The following is a 24,290-nucleotide window of genomic DNA, read 5'->3' as shown; positions in this document are numbered from 1 at the left end:
ATGAATTGTAAATCTTTTACACTGAATATTTTTAACTGTAACAATCAAGACATTGTGTGCTTCCAGCACACAAATGCATGCATTTCTCACCCCTCAAACAGCACCTCCCATGAGGCTGACAACTCAGTTGCTTTGAAATCATGACAACCTGTCTCTAAAATTAGATGGCAAGTTTTCTGTGAAGAGTTTGTCAGTTTCCTGTTTTGATTTTTGGTATGTTCAAAAACAAGGAATCTAAAAGCTTTCATGTGTAAAATGGATATTGAAAAATTTAGTCTTGGTAATGTCTGAATATAAAATTTGTTATCTCAGTTTGATTTTTCTGAATAGCAGGCAAGTACTACTGCTGTATAATTTTGTCTTTTTTAAAAAACAAAAAATGTGTGTGTTCTTCCTGTTCAAATGTGAGTGATAAAATATTACCTATTGCATGGAACTTTGATAGCTAGTTTGATCGTAAAATTAAAACTGTGTGCTGCCTTGAGACCAGAGGCTATGGGCCTGATCCTGCACCTCTGCCTCACACAAGGAGTGCTGTTGAAGTCAGTGAGACAACAGGTATTAGAGGACCAGGCCCTTTGCTGTAACACATTGACGTTTATTTCTAGAATTGATTATTTTATGTCATTAGCTGATAACAGTTCCTGAAACAGTACAGCATTTTGACTTTCACCTTCAAAGCGCATTACAACCATTGAGTTAATCCTCAGACACCCTTATGAGGTAAAGAAGTATTAGTATCCTTAATTAACAGATAAAGAAACTGAGGCAGAGGTTGTGGCTTGTCCAAAGCCACACGGGTTTTTTCCGATCTGGAATTAGAATTCAGCACTTTCTTCCTCACAAGACCTGAATTAAAAGCTCGTTTGAGATCGGGGGATCTTTCCGTTGACTTCAGCGGGCTTTGGATCAGTTCCCCAGTCCAGCACTCAAATCACTAGACCTTTCAGCTCTCAAAACTTCTATATAAGTAATGCAGTTGACTCATGTCGGAGTAGCACAGGCTTCCTCCAGAGTCTGAACCCTGTGCCTTGCCCAAGAGAAGACTAGAGAACTCCAGTGAGGCAAGTGGGGGAGGAATTCACCTTTTTCTGCTCCTTGAAAAAATGGCAGAGCAGCAGCATAGCCTGAGTAGCCTCTGTAGTCCTTGAGTCCCCTCCCTAAATGAAGGGGTGGGGAGGAGAAGAACTGGTGGATCCAATCCCATTTCCAAAGATCTGTGCACAGCTGCTCCAAAGGCTCCAGCAAAGTTGGGCTCCAGCACTCTAAAGGCTTGAGCCAAACCTGCTGAAGTCCCTGGAAGGACTCCAGGGCTTTGGATATGGATCTACAGGTACAGACCCCCTGTGTGGGTTCTCCCCCCAACATAGCAGAACTGATAGTGAGACTAGGTGATTCTTTGGAAGGCACCCCCACATGTAACTGACTCAGATGATATAAAAAGTGTGTGTAGAGACTGGGGGAAGATCTTTAAGTCCTCTTCCACCCTCTCCCTTCAGCTGTAATAAGTGGAGCTCAACTTGTTGTTTTTAGCATGAACAATTGGTTCCCTTTGGCTTACAGGTCAAAGGCTGTCTTCACAGAGCTTGAAATGTACTTTTCTGAAAGCTGAGATTCTTTCAATTTCTGGTTTGAGGTGCCACAGCTGTAGGTTTGCTAGGGCCCAGAAATTGTGTCCAAGAATTACACAAATATATGGCCTGATCCATGGCCGTCTTCATTTACTTGAATAGACTTTGGATCATGCCCACCATCCTTTTTTTAAATAGCAAATTTTCAGTGAGTAAAAGCCAAACCATCTACTGGCTTTTTCTGTCAAAAAAACAAATATTCCTCCAAAATCAGGTCTTGATTTTGCCCATGGTCTTATAAAGTTTATTAAAACAATTTACAGAAATGAAAGTGATGCACAATTATATGTCCATTTCATATTTTCAGTGAATTATACTTCTACGTTTCTTCACATTTTCTTTAAAAAATATTTTTGATAAACAAAAACAAAGTAAATCCTTTTTTCTTTCTTTTTTCAAAGGTTGCAGGGATTGTTGGCAGAGCAGACCTGCTGTGTGCCCTGTTCTTTTTGTTGTCTTTCCTTGGCTACTGTAAAGCCTTTAGAGAAAGTAAGCATTATGTTTGCCTGTTTTGTGTAATTTATTATTTTATTCACAACCTCTGTAAAGTACAGTAAACTAAACCATCAAGTTGACATGAGCTATTTTTACTGCTGTTTAAATTATCAGGAAATACAGAAGATCTGTTTTAGCAGGAACATGCCACTAGAGGAAATGAGAGAAACTCTATACCTGACTCCTGTTGTACATTAGACACACATTTTATGTAAAAGATTTGTTTTGTAACAAGGCTTATTTTTTATGAACATAAAGGAATAAATCAGTTTAAACAGCTATATCTCAGGGTATAACTTGACTGGCTAACTTTCCTTTTTTAATCTTTTTGGCATGCCTGTCAACATTATGCTGGGATTGTTTACACAGGAATGAACTTTATAAGCCTTACTTGTATTTTAATATACAGCCAAGTCTTGCTTATTTTTCTTACATGACTAGTCCCTTTGAATTCAATGGAAGTGCTTATGCATTTACCCCTTTTGATCCAAGCAATTAACTAAGATTCAGAGCCCAGGAAATGTTCCATTTGGGGGAGAAAGTTGATGGAGACTTTTTTTTTTTTTTAAATGCAGCCTTGGTACATGCCTTGTAAATAAACAGACCCTGCTTCTCTGAATGCAGTAGGAGCCAAAGGCAAAAGGAGAAGTTTCTTAGCTTACAGGCCCAAGCTTATTGTCAGGCAGCACCCTTACCTAGATTACTACTACCCTTGGGGGTCATACCATGCTTACAGTCTTCACCTTGGATTTCTTCAGGTGCAAGCGCGCACGCGCTCTCTCTCTCTCTCTCTGGTCCTGTTTTGCCTTCTCTCTCACATACTCTCCTCTTATTCAAAACAATACGCAGCAAAACCCTCTGTGCTCACACAATCCAGGACTCCTGGGCAGGTTCAAATAACCCTTTTTACTTAGGTGCAGGTTTGTGATTAATATATCATTACAGTTATATTAATTGCTGGGTGCAAATGCACCCTCCAATCTCAAGGTTTTAACTCCACTTAGGACAAGGTTTCAGCTAGCTCGTAGCATGTGTTTAAGGTGTACTGAATTTGGCCCATAGGCTTTAGTTCACAGCACCTATATTATTTTAACATGCAGAGACCTTTCAGAGACACTCTTCCAAGTGAGCTTTACTATGGTATTTGATCTGAAAGTAATTTGGTGGTACAGATACTTTGTTTTGAGAACACATCTTGGGGCCCTATTTAACAGGTTTATAAAAAATACATTAATGTCTGATTATGAAGTTATACATGTGTACAGAACATTAATATCTGGCTGAAGCATCTTAATGTCCCTCTGCCAGAAATTTGGTGAGGCTAAGGCCCTATTTAGTGGCTCTGTGAGTGCTGTGGAAGAAGAACTTTGTTATAATACTTCTCTAAGATATGATAGTCTACTGGCAACTTAAATAATTTTTAATAGCTGCTGTTCACTTCTAAATGTTTGTGTAGCTTGTGACTATGCCAACTAAATTGAGCTTAATCAGGAAATTCTACACAATCACTCTCACAATGAATAGTCCAGACACCATCTTGTATTTTCTGTTTCCTTTGCTTTCTACATGTGTGTCAGAAAAGGTTCTTAAAAACCTCCAGTGACAAGTTAAGACAAACACATGTCCGGGATTGTCTTAATCCTGTCTCTGTTTGGGGGATGAGTAGATGACCTCTTGAGGTCCCTTCCAGACCTACATTTACATGATTCTATATGCTAGATTTCCTTGCAATCACTCTGTACCAAATCAAATAAATTAAAGACAACTTTGTGTATGCAGTAAGACCCTATATGAGACTTGTCTACCAGTTTGCTGATGCTGGTAAATATGTGACAGAGGTAGAAAGGCACTTGGAGAACACAGGAACAAAAAATTAGCATGACTAGAAAAGCCTAGGCTCAATTAATTCCACAGTGTGCAGCATGCAGAATTACTTAGAAGTGTTCACTCACCACAACAATCTGAATGAAAAGAATGTTTAGGCTCTGATCATACGTATTCTGAATATTTGTGCAATACAAAAAGAGAAGAAAACTTTCAGGAGAGAAGAATTTTTTTTCTCTAGTTCATGTGGGTTGGTCGGTCAGTCACTTGGACTCTCACTCTTATTCTTGTTCTAAGGAGGAGCAGTCTTAAGCTCTCTTTATGTGCAAGTACAAAACACTGGATAGATTTCAAGCTTTTTGAACAGGAATTTAATGCACACTTTGTTTCTTTGGCTTATTTACAATCGTACCCATCTGTTAGTGTGGCACTATGCCCACTCATAATACTGCTTTCAACTAGGTACAGGGCTAACCAAAGATTGGTTTCCTTTTCTGACAGAAGATAATCTTAGTGGGAAGCAATGCAATGTTAAGGGAATGTGCTTCATTAAATTGGTTGCCTCTGTTGGTGTGTGAGTATCTTATAATAATTAGCGCTTGTACTGTACAGTGCTCTACATTTTCAGAGCTCTGTTCAACAGTTAATTGATGGCATTGCTAAGTGCCTTTATTCTGGATCCTTTTTCAAGCCTAGCCCGCTACTGACACTTCTGCATGAAGAATAAAAATTATTGACCCAAGAAAATATATATTTAATTGAAAGTCTCTCTCCTTGAAGTTTACTCAAACTCAGTCTTATAATATTACAGACTTGTATCTTGCAGTACAGTACTGTCCTTTTGAGAGAGCAAGAGGAAATAAAGGGACTGGAATTGCATTTATAAAGGAAAGGAACTTTTCTCTTTTGATGCTGAGCACTTTCAACATCTAGGAGTGCTTGTACATAACCAGGTTATACCTGAGATGATTCTGGCTTCTGAGAATCAAGGTGTGCCCAAGAAGTAGTCTCTGCTTTTGTGTATATAAGAGTAACCACAAATGTAAAATAGGTGTGACGTTAGCATCTATCTGGGACTGTGGCAATTCAAGCTGGAAACTTGAGCTGGTTTTCCCTTGGCCTCTGGCATTACAACACAATAGGAGCATGCATCCATGATCAGGGGAAATGTGAGCTTTATCTTACTTCATGTGGAAATTTTCTCCCATATGTATGTGATGACGATAGAAGGATGGAGGAAAAGTATCTTGTCCCATTGTGGCTATCAACTTGAAAACTTTCTTTGTAGTAGTAGATACTCAAACGTGAAATTATCATCTTTTTGAAAACTGGCTACAATCCTTTATAATGAGGCTTTTAATTTTGTATTTGTTTCATATTCGTCATATTACAATAGCACCTGGAGGGCCCAGGATTTGGGCCATTTTATGTGGGATGTTTTATCTATGTGTAGAAAGAGACAGCCCCTGTCCCGAAGATCTTAATCTAAAGCGGAAACCTGGACAAAGGGTGGGAGAAAGGAAGTATTACTACTCCCATTTTACAGATAGGAAATCAAGGCACACAGAGATCAAGGGTCACACTGGAAGTCTGTTGCAGAGCTGGGAGCTTTGAACTTAATATCCTGAGTCCTAGCCAAGCCTTAATCATAAGATCATCCTTGCTCTCAAGTAAGCAAAGTCATTCAGTTTCCTAAGTCTGTATTTCCATGCTGGACTGGTATAACCCTTCAGTTGGGTACATACTAGGCCAAATGCATCCCTGGGGTCACTCATCAAAACTTTCAGCATAGTTACCCCAAAGATGAATTTGGCTTGTTTTTATATTATTCGCTTGTATAGTATCCATATTTCAAACAGTCCTTTCTGTTTGGCTGTGACTGTCCAGGTGGTGTCAGGGATCAGGGTCTGCAGCAGAAGCAGTCTACTGGCAACCAGGCAAGTACAGCTGGTCTGCAGTAGGCTACTTGATTGACTACACCATGTGATTGGTCAGGAAGGGTGGCTGATTTTTAAGCCCAGCAGCAGCTCTCTGCCTGCACGGTGAATTTTATGCCTGTTGCTGCACTTGCTTCTGTTCCAGTTCCTGCTTCCGGTCCCTGCTCCTGCTCTTCTCCACTCCAGCCCTAGTTCCCATTTGGCTCCTACTTATCCAGTACTGATCCTCTGCTCTGGCTTACGACTCTGGTTGACCCTCAGTCTCTGGTATTCGGCTCCTGTCTTCAGTACTGATCCTCTGCTCCACCTCTGACTTACGACTCTGATTACACTCTGGCATTTGGCTACTGATTCTTGGCTCATTCCTGGACTCTGCCTACCCCAGACCCTGCTCTAATTGGTAGACTGAATTTTCCCTTTAACCATTAGTCCATACCACACAAGGCCCAGTCTCTAACTGTTGGAGCACCTCCCCAAAACAACAAGGCTAGGGGTCCTTCTCGCTGATATAGAGCCCACCCAGGCCAGTCCTTCATTAGCAGAGTTGGTAGGTTTCAGAGTAGCAGCCGTGTTAGTCTGTATTCGCAAAAAGAAAAGGAGTACTTGTGGCACCTTAGAGACTAACAAATTTATTAGAGCATAAGCTTTCGTGAGCTACAGCTCACTTCATCGGATGCATTTGGTCAACTTGCAGGTGCATGGGGCATCAGCGGTTGCCCCAGTTCTAGCCCTCTGTGAACTGAAGATCCTGCTGCCAGAAAAATTTGACTCTGATCGCAACCAATTCTGAGTTGTCCTGAACCAGTGCTGGCTCCTGTTCTTATGTCCTGATTGGTCTGTAGGGAACAATCTTGGGTTGGGCTTATTGGTTTATTGACTGAGGAAGTCTTGGCTTAGGCATCTGCCCTCTTGGAACAGTCCAGCCCCTTCCTGGGCCAGTTGGAGGGATTTATTCAAGCAGCGTTCATGATCTTTGCTGACCCTCACCGCTCTCAAACTACCAAGGCTAAACTTAAAATGCTACGGTAAAGGTATCGATTTGTGGCCATATACAGTCTAATTCCACCGTCTGCCCATGGATGCTGAATGGAACGAGGCAGCGCAGCATCACAATTTCTGGCTAGGATTGAAAAAAGCTGCTGAAGATGAACTGGTGTGGGTCAAAGCACCATCTAGTTTGGACAACCTAAATAATTTTGTGCATTTGAATTGACAGCCACCTGACCAAGCTGTGCCATGAGCGTGGTTCAGCCCTCTGAAGCCTGCCAACACCCTGGACCGTGACTCTTCAGCTGTGCAGTTCACTCCAGAACCCAGGCAGTTTGACCAGGTCTGCCCACGTCTACCTTTTCCAGAGAAACACAGACACCGAGTGTCAAGGCTGTTTATATTACAGATACTTCACAGTGTTATGTCCAGAAAAGATCGTGCTGGTTGTTGGGTCAGAAAGATGCCAGGCCCCAGCTTCAATAAAGGAACCTGTGCTGACCAGTCTCATCCCTCCTTTGGAAATTCTTGGCTTCCATGTGCCATTATTGGGACAGCAGCAATCATGATTCAGCATCTGATACCCCTCAGACTGCAACCGCAGATCCAGTTTTCTATGAGTCCCGAGTCCATCTGAAAGCTTTAGTTGATTCAGGGGCCTTGGACAATTTTATGGACTGGGACTTTGCTAAGGCCCAAGTAATTCCTACTTTGTGCAAGAGCTTTCTGGATCTTGTGGAAACCATTGATGCTTTGCTCTTGTCCTTGGGCTCAGTAATTTGCCAAACCATTCTCCTAACAGTTGTTTCTTTCCATAGGCATTGGGAAACCCTCTAGTGTGAATTAATTTGGGCCCCTGCTCTGTCATCATCTCGGTCTGCCCTAGCTACCTGCACGTGACCCCAACATCCACTGGCAGAAAGGGATATGTTTTGCAGTATTGCCCACAACTCTGTCTCCTGGAAGCCAATAAGAGGACTAGTACTCTCTGCAGCTTGTTCCATAAGCTGGGGAATTCCTGCTCTGCATAAGCAAGCTCACAGCAGTGAAACACACCTGCCACAGACCAGTCTGCCACTGTCAAGATGCTGCTTAAATATTATGACCTCACTGATGTATTCAGCAAAGGAAACATGGATGCCCTGCCCCCACACTGGAGGTACAACTGTCTATCAACCTCCAGTCCAGAGCTGAGATTCCCTTCCACTGTATATATGCCCTTTCTGAACTGGAAATGCAAGTTCTTTGCACATATCTGCAGGAGAACCTGCAGAGGGAGTTCATCCAACCATCCACATTCCAGGCAGGGACTCCAATCTCCTTTGTTAAGAAGGAGGATGGGTCCTTGCAGCCCTGCAGCGATTACGGGGCACTCAAAAGGTGAACGTTCGGAACTGTTATCCACTCCCTCCCATTCATGAGCTCCTAGACCATCATCTGTGCTCCGCTTGACTTTTTATGAAGCTAGATCTGTGTGGGTCCTAGAACCTGGTATGTATGTGAGAGGGAGATGAAGGGAAGGCTGCCTTCTGCACTCAGTATGGCCACTTCTAGCACCTTGTCATGCCAGTTAGCCTGTGCATCCCCCAGCGACCTTCCAGCATTTTATTTGACATCTTCTGGGACAAACTGGATCAGTTCATTATTTACCTTGATGATACCCCCCCCGTGTGTGTGTGTGTATATGTGTATATAAAAAAAATCACACATATATATATTTTTTGAGGATCAGGTATGTCATGACCAGCACATACGAAGTGTCTTGAAAAAGCTTTGTCTAAACCATCTGTATGCCAAGCTGGAAAAATGCCAGTTTGACCAGAACACAGTGGAGTTTCTAGACTGTCATTTCCCATAATGAATTGGCTATGGATCCATGTAAGGAGGCAGCCATCACAGACCGAGCAGTGCTAAAAGAAGTCTGTAGAATACAACGCTTTCTGGGCTTTGTCAATATCTATAGGAGATCTATCAAGGGGTTCTCGGGGATATGGGCACCCACACCAAACTTCCATGTTAGTGAGCATTGTTTGTTTCCAGACCCACAGACTGCATTTGATCGCCTAAAGCAGAGATTCGTCTCCGCTCCCATCTTGATCACCTAAACCAAACCAGACCATTTGCAGTGGAGGCAGATGCTTTAAACTTTTCACTGAGACCAGTTCTCTCTGTTGGCTGATGGCTAGCTTCATTCTTGTGCCTTCCATTCATGCAGATTTACTCCACCAGGGCAGAATTATGATGTTTTAGATAGTTATTGAAAATTAGTGGCTTTTGAGGAGTGGTGTCATCTCCTGGAAGGTGCTAAATTCTCAGTCCACATTCTTACTGATAATAAGAACTTGGAATTCCTAAAGACAGGTCGGCCCTTGAACCAACAGCAGGCCTGGTGATCTCTCTTCACTACACTTTGATTTCATGGTCACTACCAGAACAAGAAATGGGAAGATGCGCGCATTATCTAGAAAGGACAAGTGTTACGAGCCTAGCATGGAAACCCCATCCATGATTGTGGAATGTGGTGCTGGCAATCCGATTCTCTTCATCTGGTCTCTGTTGTCCAATGAATCGTTTGCAGTTCAAATCCATTGGGCCCTAGAAGATGCCAGCCATCAGACTTGGCGTTCACACACCACAATGGGATCTTCTACCACAAGGAGTGCATCTGTGCCCAAGGGGGCACCCAGGTTCCATGTCCTAAGACTCTGCTGTGACGCTCCTCTGGCAGGCCATTTTGGCCAGTTCAAGACCCAGGACCTGGTGTCTAGAAGCTTATGGTGGCCAGCCCGGCGTGCTTCTGTAGCAACTTGTGAGGTCCTGTGATCTCTGTGCCTGGACGAAGACTCTTGTGTCAGACCATTGTGTCTCCTGCAGCCCTTGCCCACCCCCTCTCAGCCCTGGACTTTCTTGTGGAACTGCTGCCCTTCTAAGGACACACTACAACTCTAGTGGTAGTGGATCTTCTTATGAAGATGCTGGATTTTGTACCATATTTGGGGCTTCCACACTGCCCGAGAGACAATGTCTTTTTGAAGAAAATGTCTTTTTTGCCTTTGTAGGTTATCAACAACACAGTTTCTGATTCGGAATCCCAGTTTGTTTCTCACTTTTGGCAGAAATTCCTGCACCTTCCAAGAATTAACTCCTATACCTTGACTGCTTACCACACAAAAACCAACAGCCAGAGAGAACAGATCAGTTGGTTTCTGGAGCAGCACCTACACTGCTTTCTTAATTACCATCGCTTATCTTTCCCAGAGAATTCACCTACAACAGTGCCACGTGTGTCTCCACCCAACTGTCCCCCTTGTTTTGCTGAGCATAGATTCCACCTTCGCTTCCCCCCCAAGATCCTCACCAAGTCCCCAGTGCCTGCCATTTCTGACCTTACTATTTGCATCCATCAGGTGCACCAAAAGCTTAAACGCTGGTCAGAAGAAGCTAAGGCAGCCTTCCACTATATGCCAGTCTGCACTGACTGCCAGCCCCTAGCTTCTCAGTGCGGCATAAGGTCTGGCTGTCTGCCCAGAACCTTAAATCTACTCACCCATCTACAAAGCTGGAGCACCAGTACTTGGGGGGGGGGGGCTTTTAGATTATGGAACAGATTAACCTAGTAACCTTCAGGGTACAGCTATCAGAATCCTTTCAAGGACTGTCCATATTCCATATCTCCCTGTTAAAACTACATATTGCAAATCCCTTTCACTGCCCCACCCCACCGATAACAATTCAAGAGTAGGAAGAATACACGGTGTGGCAAATTTTGGACTGTCACAGACTATGGTGAAGGCTCCAGTACTTAATTGACTGGGAGGGATATGGCTCAGATGGGGATCTGGGGAAAACATCCATGACCCTGACTTGCATACTTTTCACTACACCTGATTGAAAAGAACAGGCCTTGAGGACCCCAGTAGTTACACCCAGGGGGTGGGGGTAGGGGGATATTGTCAGCAATCAGGGCTTGCAGTAATCAGGCTTCTGGCACCCCAATAAGCAAAGCTGGACTGCAGCAGGCTATCTGATTGATTGCACCATCTGATTGGTCAGGAATGGCAGCTGGCTGGCTTTTGAACTTAGCAACATCAGCTCTCCTGCTGCTCAGTGCGTATCAAGCCTGCAGCTGCAACTGCCCTTGTTCCATCCTTGCTCCTGCTTTGTTCCAGTCACGGTTCCTCTTATGCTCCTGCCTCTCTGGTACTGATCCTTGGCTCTGCCCCTGGTTTGACTCTGGTTGACCTGCCAGCTCCGGCATTAGACTCTTCTCTGTTACTGACCCTTGGCTTGTTCCTGGACTCTGCCAACCCTGGACCTAGCTCTAACTGATAGGCTTAACTCTTGCTTTAGCCACTAGGACAGACTGTCCACAGCCCGGTCTCTAACAGATGGAAATAAAAGAACTCATTGTCCTTTTCAAAAAGCATATGCAGTAACCTCATGGTATACTGATCACCATTCTCTCTCTTACATCCCTCTCCCTTCCGAAACTGGAAGGGAGATGAAAATGGTGTCATGTTCAAGGGTATTTATGTGTGAGCTCTTGCTAATAGCATAAGGTTTCTCTTCCTACACAGTCAGTGCACTACCAAGGTTTGTGTTGATAAAAATCTTTGGGTATCTCATGCATGAAAGGTGCTAAATATTATACTACTTATTATTTTAAGATAATTTCTGTCCTATTCTAGCATACTGCTTCTGACATTAATTTCACCAAAACAGTCACCAAACTGTCTGTGTTTTAAAAAACCCAAGTATCCCCAAAAATCTACCCCCCCCCCCCCAAAAAATAAAGCCCGATCCAATTGTCTGGACAAAAATATCCTGAAGACAGGATATGGTGGTGGAACGTTAAACCATAAACATTAATTTGTTCTAGGTACACTTGGAAATCTATGTCCCTGGGTTGTTAGGAGCAATCGCATGTTTGGTTATGTCATACAAAATCAGCTGCAGTTCTCTGAAGTCCAAACATACTGAATGCATAAATGTCTTGTAACAGTTGGGCATGTTGTGATGTAGATATTGAAAATGCCTGTTATCTTGCCCTGAAAGCATCAGCTGTCAAGTAGTATGCTGCCTTTAAGGGCTCCTGTCCTCAGTAGTATCTGCTGATAATCCTCTGTGTCCTCCCACTGACCTTGAAGTTCTCATGTTACTATAATCTGTGCTTCCTGACTGCAGACCTTAATTGCTGCATTACTGGTCCTCCACTTAAACACTGGAGTTACTGAGTTCTGTGACATTCAGTTACAATGTTAATTACTCCTGGGGAGTTCTGTGCCACTGCATGCACATAGAATTCATGTCCGCTGCAGATTTCTTTGCTTCCATGCAGAAAAATGACTTTCTGATGGGGAAGCAAAGGGAGGCTGCTAGTGCGCTCACAGTCACACACCCTCCCCAGCAGCACGGACATGTTGTTTTGGGTGCCTTGGAGCAACTGGTGGAGAGGTCAATTGTTGCCGAGGTTGGGGGGGAGTGGGGCTGGGGATGCTCCGGCTGATGGCTTCTACCTTGTGCCAGACTCAGCTGATAGTTCAGGCTTGGGGTGGGGGAGGACAGGACTTCCTCATCCCCTACAAGGAGCAGCCGGGCCTAGGTCAGACCGACTCCCAGAAACCTCCCCGGCTGCAGGAAACTCCGAACCCCGTCCCTGCCCTGCTTCCTGCCTCCATCACTCCTCAGCCATGAAGAGAGGGGTCATTGTTTGGGAAGCTATTCCCCTGTTCATCCAACGCCATGCATCCAGACTCCCTCATACCCAACCCCCCCCCCACCCATCAAGCCTCATTCCCTGCACCCAGACTGTCCCTGCACTCAAATCACCACACAGATGACTCCCACCCAGTGAGCCCCTTGCACCCAGACTCCTACCTCACTGAGTTCCCCCCCCCCAAAAGAGCCCTCAACACCCAAACCCCTCCCCTGCTGAGCCCCAACCGTAGGTGCTGGAACTGGGGATGCTGCTGCACCCCCTGGCTTGAAGTGGTTTCCGTCATATAGAGGGTTTAGTTTGGTTCAATGGCTCTCCACACCTCCACTATACAAATTGTACCAGCACCCCTTGCCCCAACCACATTCACCTGCAGAGTCACATTGCCGCAGCACCTGAGAACCCCCCCACCCAACAAGGCCCTGTGCAACCTGATCTGTATCTGGACCCCCCACTGGGCCATCCACACCCAAATTGCCCCAATAGAACCCTCGTGCCCCACACTTGGATCACCCTACACTAAGCCCCCCCACAATTCTATCCTGCTGGACTGAACTTGCCTGCCTGCTCCTGGCTTCTGGGTCGGGTGCAGCCTCACTGCCTTGTCTGTGTCGGGGGGTGGGTGGGACTGCAGTGTGATCTTCCCACCTCCATGCAGCCAGTGGCCTTTGCTCCTCACTGCCATGCTGGAGCCTCCACATTTTTTCATTGACAAAATTTGCAGAATTTTAAAATACTGTGTGCAGAATTTTTATTTTTTGGTGCGGAATTCCCTCATGAGTAGTTAATGGAATATCCTGATGTACTACTTAAACAAATCAGCCTTGCAGGTGCTTTTAACCCAGAGCACTTTCAGATTAAGCAGCAGTTAAAATATGACTCACATGGATGATACCTCACATATAATAATTAGGAGGAATTTTACTTTCTTATTCTCTGGCAGCCTGGGAGAGTGGCCAGTAATAACAGATCTATGCCAGGAATGATAAACTTGTCTACGGAGTGGGGATTAATCTTTGAAGATAAAGTGTTGTAGAAACCTATGTGGAGCCTCTGCCAGACTTGGAGAGACTAGAATGTCTACCAAACAGGAAGATATCTAATGTGTCTATGGTGCACTAAACAGCTACTGCCAAGGGATTAATGTCAGTATATTGCTATTGGTGCCTTCTAGTCTTAAAAGGTAAATCTCTTGCTTGGCATGAGAGAGAAAATGAATGGTTGTGTTTTTATAAAGTAAAATTTTTAGTGTCAATTTAGGTTTATGTACCATTTTTGTCATATTTTACATTGATAGATGAGGAAGGGAACCATTTTTCTACACTCTGGGTACTGGCGAGTGTTCTTCTTGGTGCAATAGCCATGCTGTGCAAAGAACAAGGAATTACAGTACTGGTAAGGTCTCTTCATAACCACTACATTCTGTCCTTAGCATCCATAAGCTACTACTGCACACATGCTGCTGCAAATCTTCTCCACATCTGTAAACAACTTGGATTGTGCTTCTGCATTAGTCTGTTAAGAAAATTGGCTTATGAATGTTAAACATTGACCTAGCCAGGCTCTGTGCCCAGTGCTTCTAATGTGATTCCTTTTGTGCTTGTTTGTGTCTCTGTGAGCAGCTTGCATGTACCTATTGAAGTCTCTAGTTGCCTGCTTTGTAGACATTATAGTGCCAGTTTTAGTTTGTGCCTCATTGGATGCCTGTGTTCTTGCATGTCTGACTGTCGTCTTGCGCCCACAATGCCAGCAAATCTCCAAAGGGATTGTTCATAGATTAAATGAACAAGACTGATAAATAAGTTTTCGTATGCCTCATATCCCCCTTTAATAATTAAAAAAAAAAACAAAAAAAAAACCGTTGACACTGCCTAGTCAGAGATAGCTGTTCTGCTTATCGCTTTTATTGATTCTCTTCCTTATTTTAAGCACATATCTAAATAGGAGCCTTCTTGTTCAAGTTGATGTGCTTCTGTATCTTTTTTTACTTGCGTGAGGTCGTCCTGTTTGTGATGACCTTATTGCTTCAACAGTAGCCTAGTGAGATGCCAAAATTGGGGTTTATTTCTACAGCTGGAGAATGGCTTCAGCTAGAAGTGGTAGGGATGGAGTAGTAGAACAGAGGAATACTTAAGGAATGAAGAACCTTGTTCATATTATTCTTGGTATAAAGAAGAGAAAACAAATGACAGAAAACATATCCTGGAGCGTAAGCAGAGTTGTTTTTAAATAGACTATCTTTCAAATGCATGTGTGGGAGACACAGAAGTAGCTCTCTAACTTAAGGTGTGCTGTGGTTGTTTCTCAGAGTAGCATGACGACAATGTTTGAGTAGCAGCCTCAGCTTTTATTTTCTGTCGATGTTGCATTGTTAGGATGATTATATTCATCCTCAAACTCGGGGATAAGGGTTTCATAGTAAGAGAAGCACAGGCCAAAGGGAGCAAAAACAAGGGTAAAGAAGAGCCATAGAAGCCACACACAAAAATGAATAGTACCTCATGTTGAAATGTCCTTTTCCAACTGGATCCCTGCCTCCCTCTCTTCCTTGGTAAGCCAACCACTGTATACTGCCAGCTGGCATCCTTGCTTGGAGTCACTCTGAGGTTCATGCCAGTTTCCCTCTGATTCCTGTGGCTGACAGAGACTGATTTGGTCTTTGCCTCTTAATGAGTAGAAACCCTTATCCTCACTTAGCAATGTGCTTCTGCTAGTTCCTTATAGCCCTTAAGACACTAGGTCATCTCCAAAGATATTAGGATGCTAGCTACATATCCCTTGTGCATAAGTGTTAAAGATTACTGAACATTTTTGGTGGGGGTGGGATGTATTTGACATAGAATATGCCATGAAAATAGCATGTCAGAATAAAAGGGTTACTGGAGCAGATGCATATATGGGACCTGATTCTGACCAGTGTAACTCCATTAACTTCAATTGAATTACTCCTGATTTTAAGGTTTTGTCTGGCAAAGTGCTGAGAAACTAAGGCTGAATGCCCTCAGATCCTATAGAGATCTATAGAATTTTGCCAGAGGTTTTCAGCACCTTGAGGATTGAGCACTTACTTTGGTGTAATTCCAGTGAGTAATTCCTGGATCCTCTGTAACTCTGTCTAAGCCATTGCTCTGGCAACCTGTGTGACCGTTTAAAGAAAAAAGGTGACTTGATCCCATCCTGCCAAAATATGCTTGATGCTTCACTGGTCCACAGTGAGAGGTAAGGGATAGGTGCCTTTTAAAAATCTACTTTATTGCACTAGTCCCTATGACTGCAACCGTGGGCTGCAAAAAAGGGTGGGGAGGGCAGAGAGGAGGTGGGGTAATGTTCTCATGCCCCCCATTACACATGCATAGGCCAGGAGGCTGCCTGGCCATGCACAGGAGTCCATGCAGCATCCTGTCAACTGCTGAGGCATGGTCTCCTGCAATGTTCTTTCTTTTTCTTGGAGAAAACTGTATCCATTTGTAAAAAGTTCAGAATCAGAATTAAGAAGCACAGTGATTCATTATAGAAGTAGGATTTTTAAAAAACCCTTTTAATAAATGAGTTTTCTCTTTCTCATTTGGTTATTTAGGGGTTGAATGCTGTATTTGATGCTCTGGTGATTAATAAACTAAATATTTTGGAACTTATTCAAAAGGTACTACATAAGGGCAAGTCATTGGAGGTGAGTGTGCTCAGTCTCAGTTCATTCTAGCTGTCCAGGCAACAAAAAAGATGTCATTTTCACAGTTTTGTATGTGCTGGGAGTGAAATCAAAACTATATATAATTTGAGTCAACAAAACAAGGCAGTGATCTGGAATGTCTTTTCAGCAACATGAGTGATCATGGTAGAGCATTGCTGTATCCAGCAAGACTTAAATGCCTGCATTTCATAGCTCTTTTCACAGCAATATACAAAAGGGCTGATGTCCAAGTATTTAAGAAAGCTGTCTCTAACGTATGGAATCAGTCTAAAACCAGTCAAATGGATGTTGACAACATCCGATTGGCAATGTGAAGAACGAATTATTTATCCAGATTTACAAAACAGATTTTAAGGCAGAAAAAGCAAGAGTTACAACATGCACAGAAGGTACTTGTAACATGAGAGAATAATTTTCTCTTTTGGCAATCCAGCTCAAATACTTTTTCCCTCAGAACACAAATTGCCAAGAAAGAAAGAGACCTCCTAGTATCTAGACATAGAAGCTGTGAATGAGAACCCATTTAATCCACTGGCAGTTACTGGAGGATAAATGGGTTTCTACAGTGGATCCTAATTCATCCATTATCAGGTCAAATGGAATCTGGCAAGTCACGCGTGCAATGGCAAGCAAATCCCAGAAATAACAAGCATTGAGTAAACTTTTGACTGCAACTGGATAGTCCCTCAAGAGAGAAGAGAGTTACTAATGACAAACTAATTATCTGTCTCTCCTGTGGAGGGTTCAACAAGGCAGAAAAATCTTCACTGGACTTTGCATGGTGTGAAACTGCAGAGAACCGTTGCTCCTCTGGTGCTTAGTTTAAGCCCTATGGAGCTTCATCCTTCATCCTTCATCCATAAACTCTGCAAGGATGAAGTGTGAATGAAAGGCCCTTTGGAGCTTAAAGAGGGATCTCAGTAAATGGAAGTGGACTCTGTAGAATTGAATCAGCCAATCTGGGCAAAGAGAGCTAGCTCAAGGGAAAGGGGTAGTTCTAGTAGCAAAAAGGAATGCCAGAGCACTCAACTGTAATTTGACTAATGTCTGTTAGTTTAAGAAAAGTGAGGAGTCTTGGGATTAGTAGGGGACTAAAGCAGAACCACTTCAGAGTTTTATTGAGGAAAATGCTTCAAAGATAAACCTTTTATAAGTGAAGCTCTTTACAATTTGAAGAGTTGAAAGCATTGTTTCTGGTTTACAATTTTAAATCATTAGGACTAGGTATGGAAAACTTCAAATGCCAGTTTTCATGAAAATATGATGGAAAAATATTAATAGCTCATTAATTTTAACTTCTCCTCCTTCCAAAAATTGTTCTGATCTGTGCATGGAAATTTATCAAAGTCTTCGTATACAGACAGTTTCAAGTTTCTTCCAGTTTCTCCTCTTCCCCTCCCCCCCCCCCCCCAAATCCCCCAGGAGCCTAAAGAAACAAACTTTTTTTTACCACAATTTCAGATCCAGACCCTCTCTTTCACATTTAAGCCTCAACACTTGGCATAAGAATTGGACAAAAGAGCAGTGACATTTCTTCTAACTTTTGTTTATTTTACATTTTTCTCTTCACCATGATATTTTCATGAAGGATAAACTTCCCTAACCACGTAGTGGAGAGTGACCTGAAAATGAGGTCATAATAGAACACTAGAGGCAGTCTTAAGGATGGAATTCTTGTCTTGTTTCTCCATAAATCCTGTATAAACTGCAATAATATATTTTACAGTATAATGTAGGTTTCTAAGTCACTTGGGCATAGTCACACTTTTTTAAAAATTTTACAGCAGTTTCCTCCTTGTCCCTGATTTTTACCCGTGCAACTTTCATGTATCAACATCAGTGCTGAATAGATTGAAATGGAGAAAAACACCTTGTTTTGGAACAATATCATATAAAAATATCTGTTTAAAACAGAACGCTAGTTAAATATTTCAGTTGTATTTAATTGAGATGTTTTTAAAATTAAATGCTCCCAGTACATTATCATTAATTCTCAGAGTATTGATCTTTCCAACATACTGTATACATACTTACAGCTGTTCCTCAAATCCCCTGACAGAAACTGACTTGAGAAATACCTTAATCTTCCAGAGATAGTTAGAGATGCTTCTTAAACAAAAATTATTTCCTTTGTAATTCGTTAACAATAAAATTTTGTTTGTAATAAGTCTTTCTTTTCAAATTAATCAATGAAGACCACAAAATAAAACCAGAGAAGGGAATCCTTAACCTTTATTTTTGTTTCTTGGTTGTTTGTTTCCCAAAGCCCCTCAATATATATCAGATCCTGTACAACCAGAAGGCACAGTCCTTCTCCTGAAGAGCTTCTTTCTTATTCTTTATTTGTAATAAATATTGTTGCCATAAAGCAAGTAGATACCCATGTGATAGAGAATTTGGTTCAATGGTTGTAAAACATCTATTCCCTTTGATATTTAGAATGCACAAATACTATCTTCTCTCCAGCTATTTCCGTTTTAGGTGGGTGGAAACAAGATCTGAAAGTGTTAATAATTTGTCCATTTTTGTTTTCTCCTGTAGAATGTTGGGTTGTTTAAAAAGGGACTCCTCTTCAGGATAACTCTTCTGTTGTCTGGAGGGGCCATTATGCTCTTCATGCGCTGGAGAATTATGGGCACAGGACCACCCGCTTTTACTGAAGTAGACAACCCAGCTTCATTTGCAGACAGCTTGTTTGTGAGAGTAAGTCACAAACCTGTCATACTTCCGCAAGTTCAGGCACATTGGATCTTTAAAAGGAAAGTTCAATTTTACGTCAGCACTTCAAAAAAAACAAACAAAAAAACCAAAGAAAAAAAACTAACAAAAAAAACCCCAATCAAATGAGTGTTTCTTGTATTTGTGGACTGTATGATGAATCACCTTTTTAGTAAATCTTTTGTGGTTTTATTTAATGTACTGTGTGTTTTCTTCCCCTCTTTTTCTATGTTTGTGGGAGAAGGAATACAATCCTTTTGCTGTCCTTTCCCTTAACGAATATTAAAAGTTAGCCCTGCACTTTTCCTTCACCTTTGAATAAAATAACTCCATGTTCTGGCTGGGTACATGGCTTTGTATTTGTTTTTTTGTTTGTTTTGTTGGTTTGTTTTGGTGCCTTTGCCTACAATGGGTATGTCTACACTATACAATAAAAGACCCGTGGCTGGCCCAGGCTTGTGGGACTCAGGCTTCGGGGCTATAAAATGGAAGTGAAGATGTTGGGGGTTGGGCTGGTGCCCTGGCTCTGGGACCCTCTCCACCTGTGGGGTCTCAGAGCCCAGGTTCCAGCCTGAGCTCAGATGTGTACACTGCAGTTTTATAGCCCTGCAGATGGAGCCCAAGTCAGAAGACACAGACTAGCTGTGGGTCTTTATTGCAATGTAGACGTACCCAATAATAAAGCTGGGCTTTTTTCACATTGCCTCGTATTTTGGGAGATTGTCCCTCCCAGATCCACATACTTAGAGTATTGTCTACAATTGGATCTCCCATCCTGAATAGGAGAAACATCCTATGCATGGAAAACATTTTTAATAAAAAATAATCATATGATTTTTAAAAAATACAAAATTAATGGACCTGTACGTAATTAGAATCATGCAGCATTTAAGTTAGGACACTTACTATTTTAAAAGATACATTTTGGGGATGGAGCGGAAGGGAAACAAAGATCACAGAGTGCTGAAGTTGGATTTTTGGGGGGGGGGAGTTTAGTATCAAATAAATGTTTGTTTTCCTTTGACTGACAGGCTATAAACTATAATTACTACTATTCGTTGAATGCATGGTTGCTGCTGTGTCCCTGGTGGCTGTGTTTTGATTGGTCAATGGGCTGCATACCCCTTATTAAATCAGTCAGTGACTGGAGAATAATTGCACTAGCAGCACTTTGGTTCTGCCTAATTGGCCTGATATGCCAAGCTCTGTGCTCACAAGACAGCCATAAAAGAAGGTAAGAGACAGTGTGGAATTTAAAATTCAGCACTAAGTTAAGTACAGTATTATTTTGTTAAATCCAGTACTGATCATTTTAACAATCCAGTGGAACCAATATCTAGCAAATGTATTTCAAATAAATATTTATAGCTGTTATTAGTTTCATCCCAATTTGGGCATTGATTACTGGGAAGCAAACTTGAGGAGGATGTATGGCTGCTTTATTTCCTACTGAAATGGCATTTTGAGATCCTTAGCACTGTAGGTGGTAAAAAGTAATTTGTGGTCAGAGCAGAGTGTAATTGATGTATGTTGTGCCCCTCTTTTTACAATTCTTTTTTTTCCTTCTTTTGTAATAAAAAAGGGGCCTTTTTTGAAAAGATGTAGTGATTCTGGCCATTGATTAAAAATAAAATGCTATCCCAGAGTGATTACTCTTTTTTTTATCAATGGAAGGGTAAGTGAGAAAATAATTGGGTGATGGTGGGGAAATTTTACTTTATAGAAAAGAAAACCAAAAGCTTCTGTAAATAGAAGCCTTTAATATGATAAAATAATTTAACATATCTCATGCTATGTTTAGGTTGCACTTTTTGGATGTCCTTAACTGATAAATTTGCCAGCTCTAAAATTATATAAACAATTTAATCCCAATGCCCTCCATCCATTGCTCAAATTTTTATCTTCTGCAGTGCCAATTTTTCCCTCTAAAATGTTAATCTATTATATACTTCCCTTTCCCCTATGCTGTTACCAGTTTGTACAGCCTAAGTCAATACTCTCACTGCTTCTCTGTCTGTATTAATGAGGCACACACACCAGAGTATGGTTAAATGCAGAAGCTGCAATTTTAATAAACTATTAACCAAACTATTAACCAACTAACTTCCCAAACTACCTGGCAAGGCTGTTCTAGTGTGGAATTTAACTGGGTGCCAGTGGCTCCAGGTTCTACAAATCTCACAATGGATATGGGGGCAGTGCCCCCTCTACACTCCCAGGCCTGCTCGGGGATCCTGGCAAGAAGTAAGAGTCCCAGCCCATTCCCCTCATCCACGCTGGAGGTAAGAGAGATGAAGGGATCCAGACTGCATGAGGTATGGACCCCTTCACCATGCAAAGTTGTGCTTGAGGCCCATGCCCAAGAAGTACATTGAGTTAAGAACTTCATATAGGACTATTTCTTAACTCCCTCCTTCCTCCCCACCCACTTGAACCAGCCAAAGTTGCAACATGTGTAATATAAATCCCTAAATCAAACTGCTTGGATGTTTGACGGAAGGTGGAAAAAACCCCACGCAGTCTTTTGCCATATAAGGGGAAAAAATTCCTTCCAGATCCCAAATAAAATTTGGCCATCAGCATAGCCCCTTAGGGATCTAGTATACTAAGAGGGGGTAAGGGTGGGGCTGGAACAAAGCCAAAATGGCTACAGGCCAGCAGTGGGCAGAAACCATACTTCCTCTTCACCCTGCCTCTGCAGTTGAGAGCCAGTCAGTGGGTCTGCTCTGATCCAGTCATCCAATGGCAGCTGGTGTGTGTGGGTCAGACTCTGTTAGAGCCAAGCCACTCCCTCCCCTCTCCTGGAAGGGAAGAGGAGGGAAGACCAGTGGAAGCCCAAATTTCTGCCTTCATTCCCCACCCAAGGGAGGGGCAGCAACACAGAGAGCCAATAGGCCAGCATTCACGATCACCTCTAAACTAACAAAATAATTTTGAAAGTGCGGTGAAGGCCTAGCACACGGGGGGAACGGACCCAATTTCAGTTTCAAGTTCCCAAAAGCTTTATAAATTAAAAATTAGTGTAAAAAATATTTTAATGTACTGTATAGATACTTTGATGGTGGCTCTCCTTTATGATGAACAGGCCGGCTTTCTGACATGAACACTTGACTTCTTTTATTGGTCTTCTATTGAGAAAACTGGTTATTTCAAGTGCAGTTTCTTCTTTAACAAGTTTATGATGCATCTTTAGGTGGCTTTTTAAATAAACACTCAATTTTACCTTAATTGGTCATTTGTTTAAAAAAATTGTATATACCTGTAATCAGTTTTATTGCCTATATATTTGGATCAGGGAGAACAGAATTAATGATTTCCACTTTATTAGGGTCATTTTGTGTCCTGGAATTCAGGTCTTGACATCAGTTTAATTTTGTGTGAAGTGTCCTGAATTTTCAAAGAAGCCCACGGGAGTTAGGCACCCAGATGCCATTTAAATTCAATGGGAGGTAGACATGAATAGATTAAGTCAGGGGCAGGCAAACTTTTTGGCCTGAGGGCTGCATTGGATTTTGGAAATTGTATGTAGAGCTGGTTAGGGGAGGGGGCATGGCCCGGCTTCTTCCCCCACCCCCCTTCTTGCCCCCTGATGCCCTGCCCCTGGAACCTCTGACCCTGACTCCCCCCCGGGACCCCTGCCCCATCCAACCCCCCTGTTCCCTGCCCTCTGACTGCCCTGACCCCTAGCCACACCCCTGACCACCACTCCAACACCCCCCCGCTCCCTGCCCCCTTACCGCGCTGCCTGGAGCGCCAGTGGCTGGCGGTGCTACAACTGTGCTGCCCAGTTGCGGCCAGCCACGTTACTGTGCAGCACAGAGCACCAGGTCAGGCTGGGCTCTGCAGCTGCGCTGCCCCAGGAGCTTGCGGCCCAGAGCATTGCACTGGTGGTGGTGCAGTGAGCTGAGGCTGCAGAGGAGAGGGAACAGCCGGGGAGGGGCTGGGGGCTAGCCTCCTGGGCCAGGAGATTAGGGGCCAGGCAGGAGGGTCCCGTGGGCTGTAGTTTGCTCACCTCTGGGTTAAGTCCACATAATGGCTCCCAATGATTATTAAAGTTTTTATATAGTAACAGAAGCACTTTTTTCATCTGTTTTGTGGCTAAATTGTGAGTCTGTTTCTTATTTTCAGAATTCTTACGCTGGGACTGGGATTTCTTATTATCCCTTTTCTTCCTGCAAGTAACCTGTTCTTCCGAGTAGGATTTGTTGTTGCAGAGAGAGTCATCTATCTCCCCAGTATTGGCTATTGTACGCTACTTACGTATGGCTTTAGTCTCTTGAGCAAACAAGCGAAGAAAAAGGTACTAACTAACGGTCAAAAAAACTGATGACCGAGACTAGTGGAGGAGTTTTAATACAATGATGATTAACCTGTATCTCCTTTCTTCAAGAAAATGCTGGCTGCTGCTGTACTAGGAATCTTGTTGATCAACGTGCTGCACTGTGTTATCCGCAGTAACCAGTGGAGGTCTGAAGAACAGCTTTTTAGAAGTGCTCTGTCAGTGTGCCCTCTTAATGCTAAAGTAAGTTGGTCACACTCGCTTTTTATTTAGTTTTTTAATATTCCATATGGTAAATACATTGCAGTATAGCATCTCATGTACAATGCTAGCCCGGTGAAATCACAGCCTAAAATAGACATCTACCTTATAATAAATGACAGCATCGTCAACTTCTCAGCCAGTGCAAGTTACAGTGCTTTAATTCAAAACTGAAAAAGATGAAAATAAACTGGATGTCAGTGAAGACATCCAGTCAAATAAGAAAAGACCAAATAATTAAATACATAACTAGTACCAGCTGTTGAAATAGTTGCATTCAAAAGTGACTCTTTTCTGCAACAATCTCATAATCTGTGTAAAAAGAAAAATTAAACCATAAAAGTGTATTCAACTGATTTGCTGTCTGTGTTTTTAAAATCCTATTTTTGTCTACTTCAGTGGTGTTAGTATACTTCTGCTTTTTCTCATGTTAGCTGTGCTGCCTCTACAGGGCGATGGGAGAATGAACTGAATCATTCATCTCAACAGAACTGCCAAGTCTATGGGTGAGATCCTCACTCCTGCTCCTTGACATCTGTTAAAATGGCCAGAATGATGAAAAGGGGCTCAAAAATCTTCCATTATGGACAGGGGATGATTTCCCCTGGTGGCAGGCACTGCAGAAAACAGCCAAAGGCTGCCTTCAGAGAATCCCCTTGCAAATCCTCCTGATTTAGGGGGAATGGTAGGGGTGAAGCTGGAGGGGAGGTATCAGTGGTGGGCACTGGGGCCCCCTAGGGCAGCCCTGAAA

At 42.7% G+C, this 24,290-nt stretch overlaps 1 protein-coding gene across 2 annotated transcripts in view; it reads left to right on the top strand.

Moving 5' to 3' along the window:
• The window catches only part of TMTC4 (transmembrane O-mannosyltransferase targeting cadherins 4), a 65,695-nt gene that overhangs the window by 15,357 nt on the left and 26,048 nt on the right, over positions 1–24,290 (top strand). For both annotated transcript variants that reach the window (XM_038386623.2, XM_043504726.1), the window contains exons 5-11: positions 2,033–2,120; positions 13,888–13,985; positions 16,168–16,260; positions 18,823–18,984; positions 20,031–20,233; positions 23,128–23,299; positions 23,390–23,521. In XM_038386623.2, the coding sequence (XP_038242551.1) occupies positions 2,033–2,120; positions 13,888–13,985; positions 16,168–16,260; positions 18,823–18,984; positions 20,031–20,233; positions 23,128–23,299; positions 23,390–23,521 (948 nt within the window). The remainder of the gene's footprint in view (positions 1–2,032; positions 2,121–13,887; positions 13,986–16,167; positions 16,261–18,822; positions 18,985–20,030; positions 20,234–23,127; positions 23,300–23,389; positions 23,522–24,290) is intronic.

This window comes from Dermochelys coriacea, chromosome 1, assembly GCF_009764565.3.
Source record: "Dermochelys coriacea isolate rDerCor1 chromosome 1, rDerCor1.pri.v4, whole genome shotgun sequence".
Classification (NCBI taxonomy): domain Eukaryota; kingdom Metazoa; phylum Chordata; order Testudines; family Dermochelyidae; genus Dermochelys; species Dermochelys coriacea.
The sequence above is the reverse complement of the archived record's forward strand: the minus strand, read 5'-3'. Positions and strand labels throughout refer to the sequence as shown.